The sequence below is a fragment of the Calypte anna genome, chromosome 23 (assembly GCF_003957555.1).
Source record: "Calypte anna isolate BGI_N300 chromosome 23, bCalAnn1_v1.p, whole genome shotgun sequence".
Classification (NCBI taxonomy): Eukaryota; Metazoa; Chordata; class Aves; order Apodiformes; family Trochilidae; genus Calypte; species Calypte anna.
Window position 1 is genome coordinate 1703749 of NC_044268.1, and position 11607 is coordinate 1715355.

Sequence of the window (11607 nt, forward strand, 5' to 3'; positions counted from 1 at the left end):
CCGTCCGTGGGTCCCCTCCCTGGCTGTCCGCCTGTCCCCTTGTCTCTTCCCCGATCAGTTCCCGGCCCCCTTTCCCGGCCGGTCCCCAAGGTCCATCACCCCCCCTGTTCCATCACGCCCGCACCGGGTCCCCCCCCGTCCCGCATCTGTTCCACCGCGTCCCTTTCGCACCGTCACGACTTTAGCCCCGCCCACTCATCTCCTATTGGTCACCCTCGCCCCGTGGGCGTGGCCCGCAGAGCCTCCCCTCCCCTGCGGCGCCTTCTCATTGGCCGCGCCCGCAGAGCGCCCACGTGGGAAGGGGGGGGGGGATGGGGGTGGTTCCCCGCGCCCCGGGGGGTACCGGGGCTCCGCAGGGTCCCTGTGCCCCCCGCAGGGTCCCCGTGCCCCCCGCACGCTCCGGGACCTCCGAGTCCGGGGAACCCCGAGGGGCGCGGCCCGTCCCGTCCCGGTGGTCTCGGTGCCCCAGCTGCCTAGACCCCCCGGGAGCCCCCAAAGGGATAGGGTTCCAGTGGGGAGCAGTGGGGGACGAAGCCGGTGCTGGGCTCTCAAGGGGGGCGTATCCCAGAGGTGGGGGTCCCAGCCTGCCCAGACCCCCCCGGATGAGCCGCAGGAGCCGAGTGGGAGCATGGGCCGAGTTCATCCCAATAGGGAAATCCCCCTGGAAAAGCCAGCGCGGGACTAACATGGGCAGCAGAGCAGCCAACCGGCCCCTGGCAGCACCCACAGAACCGAGACCCTGGGGTTCGGCTGCGGGACCCCACCCCAATTATCCCGCAGGCTCAGAGGCAAGAGCTGGATGTCCTGGAGCAGCTGGGCTGGGCCACCTTGAGCATCCCCCACTACCCCCATCCCCAGTGGATTTCCCGGGGTGCTGTGGGGTTGCTGAGCCCCACGGCGTGGAGCCAGGCGTGGGCTGGAGTGGGCAGCAGGGCAGGTCGGGGCTCGACTCTCCCACCCTGCCCCGGCATCCCCGGCTCTGCCAGACACCCCGCACCGGCCCCGCCGGCTGTGCAAGCTGGGACGGGGCAGGGCTCTGGATCCCATCCATGGGTGTAACAACTCGGCCGGCCTCAGCCTCTGGGCAGGACGGGCACGGAGCAGGGTGCCACCATCCCCAGATGGGCTGGGGTCTCCCCTCGCTCCTGGGTGGGACCCAGGGGACATACAGAGAGTGGCAGCTCAGCCTGTGCCTCAGTTTCCCCACGCAGCCCCATGCTGGGGAGCTCGGCGTGGGCCTGCGTGCGCGGCAGCTCGGTAGGGAGGGTTTTTTACCAAATCTTTGGATATTTATTTGCCACGCCAGGCCCCGTGGGGAGTTAATCCCTGACTACCGAGGGGATTACCACGGGCCGGGGGCTGCTTGAGCTGCAGAAAGCGGATTAAGCGAAGGACAGGGGACGTGGGGACGGGCAGACGGAGCCCCGGTCCACCTCGGGTTGAGGAGGGGGGCATGGGGACAGTCCCCATCCCCGTGGGGGCAGGGACCCAGCCCCCGAGGTCAGGGTGTTGCCCGTGGACACGGATCCCACCGTGGGAACTCACGGAGGGGATGCGATGGAGGGACCGGGGATGAGTCCCCACACTGGTGGCGCTGGAACCTGCAACTTGCACTGGTGGCACTGGCAGCTGTGGTTTTGCACTGGTGGCACTGGGAGCTGTGCCCTGTACTGGTGTCTACTGGGAGTTGTAGTTCCCGTGCAGCGGTGTCACTGGGAGCTGTAGTGCAGGGTGTACTGGTGCGTGCTGGGAGCTGTGACCCGGCGAACTGGTGAGTGCGGGGGGAATGGGGAATGGTGCTGGTGGGGGGGATGACTGGGGGGCACAGAGGGAAACTGGGAGCTGGGGGAGCCCTGGGAGCTTGGGAAGAGCACTGGGAGCCATAGGGGGAACTGGAGGGGTGGTGAGGGGGGGCGGTACTGGGAAGTCTGGTGGAGTACTGGGAGCTGTAGGGGTAACTGAGGGCACTGGGAGCTGGGGGATACTGGGAGCTGAGGGGCACTGGGTGTTGTGGGACACTGGAAGCTCTTGGGAGGCACTGGGAACTGCGAAGGTAACTGGGTTCCGTCTGCCGGGAGCACTGGGGGCTGCAGGGAAGGCTTTGGGAGTCGGGCACTGGGAAGCACTGGGAAGCACTGGGAGCTGTAGTTCCGCTGGGGATACTGGGAGGGGAAGTGCGGGGAGCCAGTGTATACTGGGAAGTGTAGTCCGGGGCTCCAGCGCTTACTGGGAGGTGTAGTCCCAGTCCAGGGCCATGCTGGGAGTTGTGGTTCCGGGAGCAGCTGCAGTCCTGCACAGGGGGGGTGCAGGGCTCTGTGTGTGTCCCCCGTGTCCTCAGTGGCCATGTCAGCCCCTGGGCACCCCCAGCTCTGCTCTGCCTGGGCTGCCCACCCCAGCCCTCAGCATCCCGGGGGGGCAGGGAGGGGATGATGGAGATGGGTGCCATGGGTGGCCATGGGTGGCCATGGGATCCCCACCATCCCTCTCCAGCAGAGAAACCACAGGGTTCTTCCCCCAGCAGCCCCCCCACACCCAGCCATGGGTATATGGGAAGGGGGTCATTGGGAACCTGGTTTTCTAAGGTTTTCTATGGTTTTCTATGGCTTTCTGAGCCATAGGAGGGGGGTTGGGGTAAGGATTAGGGACTGAATTGGGGTCCCCTCAGGCAGGGGATGGTCACTGACCCCATGTTTCTGTGCAGGGCTCAGCCCTGGCAGCATGGGGGGGACACAGTCCCTGGCACTGCAGCAGGGGAAGGGACCTCACCAGGTGGGCTGCACGGATGTCATGGTGGGCCACAGCTGGCAGGTATGGATGGGGACAGGGATGGGGAGACCTTTGAATATTTAAAGGGTGGGAGTATAAGGAAGAGGGGGACAAGGTTTTTAGCAGCGCCTGTAGTGCTAGGACAGGGATTGAGGGTTTTGAAGTGAAGGAGGGGAGACTTGGACTGGATGTTAGGAAGAAGTTTTTTATGCTGAGGGTGGTGAGACCCTGGCCCTGGGCTGCCCAGAGAGGTGGTTGATGCCCCATCCCTGGAAACATTCAAGGCCAGGCTGAATGGGGCTTGGAGCAACCTGGGCTAGTGTAAGATGACATTTCAATGTCCCTTCCAACCAGTTCTGTGATTCCATGAGTCTGTGGTGACAGGGACAGGACAGGGACAAACCTCCAGGCACAGCAGGGTGGCTGCAGCCAGCTGGGTTGGTGAGGGCTGAGCTCACTGAGCTGCTCCAGTCTGTCCCCACCACCTCCTTCTTCCCCTCTCTCCCCCAGGGGCTCTTCCTCCGCCTTTTCTACCCCTGCCTGCCCCAGGGAGGGGCTGAGCAGCCCCTCTGGATCCCACGTTATGAATACTGTGCTGGCCTTGCCAACCTCACCCCCCTCAGCTGCTGTGCCCCCCTGATCAGCCTCACCCTTGGTAAGGGGTGGGGGGCACCCTATTCCCCACCCCAACTGCTCCCCTATTCCTTAGGGACCCGCTCCCTTAGTGGGCTTGGAGCCCACCCACCAAGCCCACCCCCCATACTGGGGGTGCCTGGGTGGGGATGGAGCTGAGCAGCACCCATTGCAGCAGCAGCAGCACCCGCTGCCTCTGTCCCCCCCTTTTCCTGGGGGGTTTCTCTTCCCTGCAGGCTCCTGCCGAGTGCCAGTGAGCTGGAATGGACCTTTCAAGCCCTGCAGCACTGGGTACCCTCTGATCATCTTCTCTCATGGCCTGGGAGCCTTTCGGTAGGATCAGCCCTCAGTGGGGCTACAGGTGCTGAGTGGCTGCTGAGGGACACAGTCAGGACGGGGACACGGGTGTCCTGGTCCCCTCGTCACCCCCTCGTACCTGCCTGGCATTGCCAGCACAGCCCTGACCCCACTCCCACCCCACAGGACTCTGTACTCCTCAATCTGCTTGGAGCTGGCATCCTGGGGCTTCGTGGTGGCAGCACTGGAGCACAGGTGGGTGTCTGGGTGTCCCACCAGAATTTGGCAGGTGGGATGGGGCTGGTGGGACATCACCCCCAGGGAGCTGCTGGGGCTGCCCCACAACGTGGCTGCTCCCCTCCAGGGACCATTCTGCCTCTGCAACGTATTTCTGCACAGCAGAGGATGGGAGAGAGGAGTGGATCCCCTACCAGCAGGTGCCCCAGGGGCAGAAAGAGTTTTATTTTCGAAAGAAACAGGTACCAGGGTGTGGGGTTATGGGTGGGCAAGCCAGGAGGTGTGAAATCCCTCCTCCAAACCCAGCTGGCTCCTGCTATCCCTGGGGGGGTCTTCACCTCCTGCCCTTCCCGAGCTCGTACTGCTGGGATGCTGGGGCTGAGCTTTCTCTTTGCAAGCTGAGAAAAAAAAAATCTGTTCAATCTGTTTGTCTCTGCTTATGGGGTTTGTCTGTCCTGCTCCAGCTGGAGCCAGGCTGGGCTCTGCCACCTGCTTTAACCTCACCCAAACCTGGCTGCTGGGTTTGTCCCTGCTCTGATTTTTGTTTCTCTCTGGGATTATCCCAGACAGCTGCTCGTTGGGGAGCAGGAAGGTTTTCTCCTGAGCCAGGTTCCTCCTTGCTTGTTTCTGCCTCCTTTTAAAAGGATGATGTCAGGTTGAGGTTTGTCACAGAAAAGCTCTCTAGGGACCACAGTGGGGCTTTGGGTTTGGGTATGCTCTGTCTGACAGCACATTGCACAAACAAGGGGAGCATTTTTCCTATAACAGCAAGAGCTCTGGAGGATGAATGAGAAATAAATCCTAAATAGAGGGAAAGGTTGTGTCCCAGTGGTTTTAGGGGCATGAGTGTGGGGGGATGGAATTGGCCCCAGACTTGTGGGTTGGAGGAGTTGGGTTAACTGGGGAAGGGGCAACTCTTGCTGCCAGGTCCATCAGAGAGCAGAGGAATGTGTGCAAGTGCTCCAGCTCCTGGAGGACATCAGCAGTGGTAAATCTGTCCCCAATGTCCTTCACCAGGACTTCAGTCTCTCCGTGCTGAAGGTATTTTGGTCTGGCTGTGCTGAAGGACCAGCCAGGGGACCATTTGGCTGCTGGGGGGAGGTGTCTGGGTGCCCTTTGCTGGCAGGATCAGTCCTTGCTGTGTGAGGTTTGTCCTCCTGGGATGAGCAGGGTCCATGCAGAGCCTGGAGCCTTCCATGTGGATGTTTAGTGGTTATGGGTTGTAGGGTGGATGGTTGGACTTGATGAGCTTCGGGGTCTTGTCCAACCTTGATGATTCTGTGTCTCAGCTTCTTGGTGCCTCTCTTCTCCCTTTTCTCCCCTGGGACCTATTGATGAGAACAGGACAGAGGGCAGAGCACTGGGGGCTTTGCTGAGTTTCTTCCCTTGGCTTTTTCTTCTCTAATTCGGGACTTTCTGCAGGGGGGGTTGGGCAGGGGCTCCTCAGCCCTCTCCTTTTTGCAGGGCAGCATTGATCTGAGCAGAGTCACTGTCATGGGCCACTCTTTTGGGGGGGTGACAGCAGTGCTGGCCTTGGTGAAAGAGCCCAGGTTCAGGTGAGCTGCAGCTGGGACCAGGAGCTGTGGGAATGCCTGGGGCTCATCCCTGGGGGAAGGGAAGCTGTGGGGTGGGTGGCAGTGCTGGGCACCCATCCTGCTGCAGGTGTGCAGTGGCTCTGGATGCCTGGATGTTCCCCCTGGAGAACGCTCTGTACCCAGAGGTGACCAAGCCCGTGCTCTTCATCAACTCTGAGAAGTTCCAGACCCCAGAGAGCATTGCCAAAATGAAGAGGCTGAGCTCCAGGAACAGCCAGACAAAGATTATAACCATCCTGTAAGTCAGGGGATGAGGGCACCCGTCTGCTGGGACCCTCCTGGGAGCACCACGTCCCAGCAGGAGAACCTCTCCCCACCTCCCAGTGAAGCAAATCTCTTCCCTGTCCCAGGGGATCCGTGCACCACAGCCACACTGACTTCACCTTTCTCACTGGGAAGCTCTTCAGCCTCATCTTTAGTGCCAGGGGAACCCTTGATCCCTACAAGGGTCTGGAGATCACCAGCCAGGCAGCTCTGGCCTTCCTGCAGAAGCATCTCAGTATGGCACAGGCTGGGGGGCACCTTACCTGGGGGCTTGGGGAGGGCTCAAGAGCTTCCCCACTTGCTTGGGGTTGGTGCTTCCCATCCCCGTGCTGCTCCTCCTTTACTCCTGGGTGGATAATCACTGGAGTAACCCCGGCACCATCTCTGCCTCACACAGACCTGCAGGAGGAATTTGCTCAATGGGACAACCTCCTGGAAGGCATCGGGGACTGTGTTGTCCCAGAAGCACCATTCTGCCACCCCAACCTGTAGCCTGGCCTGAGGTCACTGCCAGGAGCTGCTGCTTCTCCAAAATGAGCCATGCAGGAGCCAACGAGGGCAGGAGGAGAGCAGGACTGTAGGACTGTCCCCACTGTGGGACATCTGATGGCCAAGGTGCTCAGTGACTGGGCCAGAAGAGCCCTTCCCTGCCTGTTGTGGGGGCTGTGGAGCTAAGGGAATAAAATCCCTGGGGACAAAGACTGAGTTGGCTGTCACTTGGGCCTGAGGTGACACCCTTCTTGCATCCAGGGGGTAGGTGGACATTGGTCCTGGCTGGATCTGCTGCAGCTGGGGCACATCTGGCAGAGGGAGTGTTCACCATGGGCTGGGGGTGGCCAAAAGGATCAGCACAAAGAGATGCAGAATCTGAGCTCCCAGCACAAAGGTAATTAAAACTTCTTGTCCTGGAATGCTGGGGGGATTGCTGACCTCATGCCTAAAATCTGGGGAAATAAAGAAAGAAAGACAGACAGTTTTAATCCAGGCCTGGCTGGAAGGATCTGTGAGCAGCCCAGCAGCACAGGGATGGGAAACAGGGACTGGGATTGACCTGGGGACAACAGGAAAACAGCCCAGGTTCTGCAGCACCAAGAGCAATGCTGGCACAGGCAGGGGCTGGAGTGGGAATGAGGAACCATGGAAGCACCAACAACACATCCCTGGGTACCACCAGGGATCTCGGAGCCAGAACTGCTGTTTGAGCAGGGTCTGATCCTCAGCCATCCCAAGGAAGGGCTGGAGGTGGCAGAGCTGCATGGATTTGTCCCACTGGAGCCCCTTCTCACTGGTTTTGTGGTGGGAGAGGTGTTTGGAGATCCTGGAGACACCACCCAGGCAGCTGCTGGGAACATCCAGGCTCCTGCCACCCTATTGTCCCCACCACCACCACCCAGGCCACCTTCCTGCTGGGGGACAGCAGCAGCCCTGGCTTTGCTGCACCTCCTGCCACCAGGGTTTGGGTGGCACCTGGAGAAAGGGGAATGGGAAAGCAGCATCTCCCTCCTCTGGGGCCCTAGTTCTGTGTGTCACCAGGGTGGCCACATCCTCACCTCCCTGGTGGTCCCCAACCCCTCTTAGCCAAGGATGAGGGTGCCCTGGGGTGGCCTCAGGGGAAGGCACAGCAGAGGGGACAACTTCAGCATCTGCTGACACAAAGGACTGATGTGAACAGGGCCACGAGACCCTGGTGCTACTGAGTGTTCCAGATACCTGGATATTGAATTATTTTCCATCTAAACCACCATTTCTGGGAGCTGGCTGGGGTGTGACAACCCCAGGAGCCTCAGGACAGCTCTGCTGAGATGCTGAGGGTGTCTGGGGGGGACATTTAAGGTCAGGGAATGTGATGGGGGAGCTGGGATGGGGGGAATGATGGACAGAGCCCATCAGGACCCGTTGGAACAGAGAGAGACAGCGACTGGTGCAGAAATCAAATCCCATTTTCCTCTAATTAGCACGGGCAGGGATCTGCAGCTCCAGGGGAGCAGCCAGGACCAGCTGAGGCAGCCCATAAATTCTGCAAGATTCTTATGTAAAGGCTTTCAGGGAAGGGGGTGGCAGACACCAGCCCTGCTGGGAGGGTGACTCTGACATTCCTTAACCCTTTGGTTCATTGGAAGCTTTTAATTCCTGTGCTCAGGGGAAGCAGGCAGATCTTCCAGCCTGGCTTTGCATCCCTTTGCTCCTCACTCCAGAGCTGGATTCTCTGCCCAGGATTGTGTTCCCAATCATCTTTGTGACTCTGGAAGAAAATCCCAACCTGAAGAGTGTTCCAGAAAGCCCAGGGGACACTGAAGCAGGGCAGACACCTTCTCCCCTCTCTGCTCTCAGTGGGATGTGCTGGTGCAGGAGCCCTTTCTGAGCCTTTTTACACTTCCCTGGCTCACTGCATCTGCTTTGAAATCCAGCCCAGAGCCATCTCCTCAGTCAGGCTCCCCCTGCAAGCTGCATTTTCCCTCCTGATCCCCATTACATCCCTGAGGCCACACATGAAGGATGCAGCAGGCAGGGGAGGTGTTTTCCCTGCATCCCAGCTTCCTTGGATTGCTTTGCTGGGCCCAAGAGGTGGGAAAGAAAGCTTCAGGATCCATCATTGGGTTTTTTTCTTTGTTTCTCAGGGACTTGGGAAGGAGGAGGGGAGGTTTGGCACCCACCTGAAGCTTGGCTGCTCTGTTTCACAGGTGTGTGTGTGGGGTTTCACCTCCAGCCCAGCATTGCCATGGCTCTGATTTGCTGAAGTGGGTGGCTTTAAAAAGAAATAAATAAAAAATAAAAAGGCTGCCCATTGATATTCCCCTCACAGCCAGGCTTGCAGCATGCCTGGGGTGTCAATGGACAAATTCCTCTTATCACCACCCAGCAAAGCTCTGCTCTCCCACCAGCTCCAAAGCTTCCCAGGCTGAGATCCAGCAGCACCAGCACAGCCCTGGGCAGGGAACTCTCAGTATCTGCAAGCTGAGAGCCTTCTCCTCATCCTCCTCATCCTCCTCACCCCTAGCCCAGCCCAGCCTGCCTGCAGCTCCCATCCTAGTGGGAAGCTCCTTCCACCAGGCAGATCCCATTCCATCCCATCCTGCAGGCAGCAAAGTGGAGTTCCCAGCTCCCCCCTGCTGCAGCCTCTGCTGCTGCTCTGAAAACACCTTCCCTGCCCCAGCTGAAGCTTCAGCCTTGATTTAATTAATGCAAATTGAGACACGTGTTAAAACCTCCTTGCAATTACTGTAACAGTGTCCTGGGGTTTGTTTTGGTTTTATTTTTTTTATTTTATTTTACTTTTATTTTTATTGTATTTATTGTCATTTATTTTATTTTACTTTACTTCTATTTATTTATTTTTATTATTTTTTTATTGGTTAGTTGTTGGTGGGGTTTTTTTTTCCCCTTCTTGTATTTTTAAGGAAAATCCTTGGCTTCCCAAGGTGCAAAGCTGAGCCCAGTGAGAAGCACAGCAGCTCTGCTGGAGGAGCTCAGTGCCTGGTTCCTTCTCCAGCAGAGCTCCTTAGCTTCCTCCAGTCGGTGAGTACACCCTTATTTTCATCTTGTTTTTTTTTAAATTCCTGTTGGCAAATCAAAACTACTTGGCTTGGGGGTGGAGTGGCACCCCTCAAAAAAAAAAAAAATAAAAATTAAAAATCGTGTTTCTTAATCTCCAAAGCAAATTGTTCATCAGCTCATGCCTCAGCTTCCAGGCTGCCTGAGCTGAGAACCCAGGATGCTCACCCTCATGAGGGGTCCAGCTCCCTTGCAGCATCTTCCCAAGCACCACTTCCTGCTCTCCAATTCAGCCTGGAGTGGATTCTTGCTGGTCCTAGAGATGATTTCTGAATAAACAGGGGGAAAAAGGACTGAGAGGGGGAAATGAAGTGCTGGAGGAGGGAAGGGGCTGTGTGTGAGGTCTCTGGTTCCAGGTTAATCTGCAAAAGCAGATTGGAGAGCTCAGTTTTTTGATCAAAATCCAGATTTCCTCCACTGTAGGACAGGATGGGCTCAGCCCTGGCTCCTGTTTTACACCCCAGCATGGTGTGGGGGGGCAGAGCATCCTCCTTTTTTAACCCTTTAGCTGATGTCTCGACCCCTGCCCGGGATGCAGGAAGGTTCTGAGGCTCTCAGCATCCCCCCTGGGTCAGATGGTGGCACCAGAACCCCCCCAGCCCCCAGCTCCAGGCTGTCTCCATCTCCTCTGTGCCACCTCCCTGATGATGCTCATCATGTAGGGCCTGGGTGTGGGTTCTGTGTGTGTGGTTTTGGGGGTATTTTTGATTCAAATGAAGCATTTCTGGGGGCAGCTGCCACCCCAATGGGTCTCTCCAGGTACTGATTTTAGTGTGGGGCAGCAGTTTGCTGGTTTCTGGGATAAAAGACAGAGAGGGAGTTTTCCTCCTCCTTTGTCTGCCTCTTCCCACAGCTTCTGGGGATGTGTCTGCTCTTTTTTTTTTTTTTAATTATTATTTTTTTCTTTTGATAGATAGATGGATTAGAAACTCAAAATAGTATGGGGAAAAGGGATCAACACGTTAAGTGCAGGTATTGTTTCCACTCTGGTATTGCTGAGTGATTCCAGAAGAGGGATGGAGCAGAAATTAACCCATTTTGCTGCAGAATTGTCAGTGGAGGTGGGAAGGGAACTGCTCATTGTCCTGGGAAAGCAGAGATCTGGACCTCCTCGTTGGATTGAAGTCAGGAGGTGCCACAACAAACCCACCCAGATTGATTTTCCTTGGCTCCTCTGGGAAGCAGCAGGTTTTATCCTGCTGGATGTCTGACAGATCCTGTCTGGACACAGCACCCAGAGCTCCTACCACGGGATCGTTCCCTGGGGCAGCATCTCTTGTGTTACCTGAGTTTGGATGCAAGGAGGGAGGGGAAAGGCTTCAAAATCTTCAATATCTGCCTCCTGGTGAGACCTCGACCTTGTGCTGCCTGTCTGGAGGCAGCCAGGCACTGGGGAATTGCAAATGCACCTTTTCCCCAGGCTGCAGAGCTCTGGAAAATCAGTAAAACCTGTTAGTGCTGGGCTGCTCAGGGATTTCCCCCATGGAACAGCCACAGAGAGTGGCACCACAGCTCTGCACGGAGCTTTCTTACCCTATTTTCCTTTAGTGGGAACAGGGGTTCAATCCAGGGGCTCCTTCATACCGGTTTTTTTTAGGCATTTTCCTTTAAGAGGATTTCCAGCCCTCAACTCCTCCCATCTCAACACTTCCAAGCTACATTTTGTCCTGAAAGGATGGGAGTATTTTTAACTCCATCCTGCCAGGGAAGTATTAATAGCACCATAGGCTTTGCTGAGCTGCTGGGAGACCTGAATCCATATTTTAAATTCAAAGAACTAATTAGAAACTGGGGAATAATTACAGCTATCCCCAGCTTTTCTTTCCTTCTTCCCCCCCCCCCCCACACTTCATTTTCAAAGAGCCAAAGCAAATGGCACTACTGGAATTTTCTGGGGCTGTTGAATATTTGATGGCTTCCCCATTCCATGTCAAAAATCCCCCTCTCTTTTGCTCTATCCCAGCTGAAATGGCTGACACGTTGGAAATCTAATTAGTGCATCTCCTCTTGGCTCACATGCAAAAAAGAAAAAAAAAAGAAAAAAACCCAAAAGCACCATAAGTGTTCCCTCCGTGCTGCTCTGGCTCTCTCTGGGTGCTGCAGCTCTGTGCAGCACAGTTATTTCTGAACCCTTGTTTACCACCTTCCTCAAATAGCAAAGCTCCTGCTGCTCCATATGGAAAATGCAAATTCCTGGACTCGGGGTGGGAGTAGAAAGGGGAAAAGCATTGAGGCTGCAGAGAAATGGGTGGAGGGTCTGTGA

At 56.9% G+C, this 11607-nt stretch overlaps 1 protein-coding gene across 2 annotated transcripts; it reads left to right on the forward strand.

The window, feature by feature from the left end:
* Positions 1 to 1762: 1762 nt before the first annotated feature.
* On the forward strand, positions 1763 to 6665 carry PAFAH2 (platelet activating factor acetylhydrolase 2). 2 transcript variants are annotated; one of them, XM_030464275.1, is made up of 11 exons: positions 1763 to 1771; positions 2702 to 2808; positions 3277 to 3421; positions 3636 to 3732; positions 3883 to 3951; positions 4061 to 4175; positions 4861 to 4974; positions 5356 to 5489; positions 5596 to 5766; positions 5879 to 6027; positions 6190 to 6665. In XM_030464275.1, exons 2-11 carry the CDS (start codon positions 2719 to 2721, stop codon positions 6282 to 6284), a joined length of 1179 nt encoding a protein of 392 aa, XP_030320135.1. In that variant the 5' UTR covers positions 1763 to 1771; positions 2702 to 2718; the 3' UTR covers positions 6285 to 6665. The 2 variants fall into 2 exon arrangements, with proteins under 2 accessions (XP_030320135.1, XP_008499828.2); XM_008501606.2 differs by having other exon boundaries at positions 5398 to 5489; positions 6190 to 6663.
* Positions 6666 to 11607: the final 4942 nt, after the last annotated feature.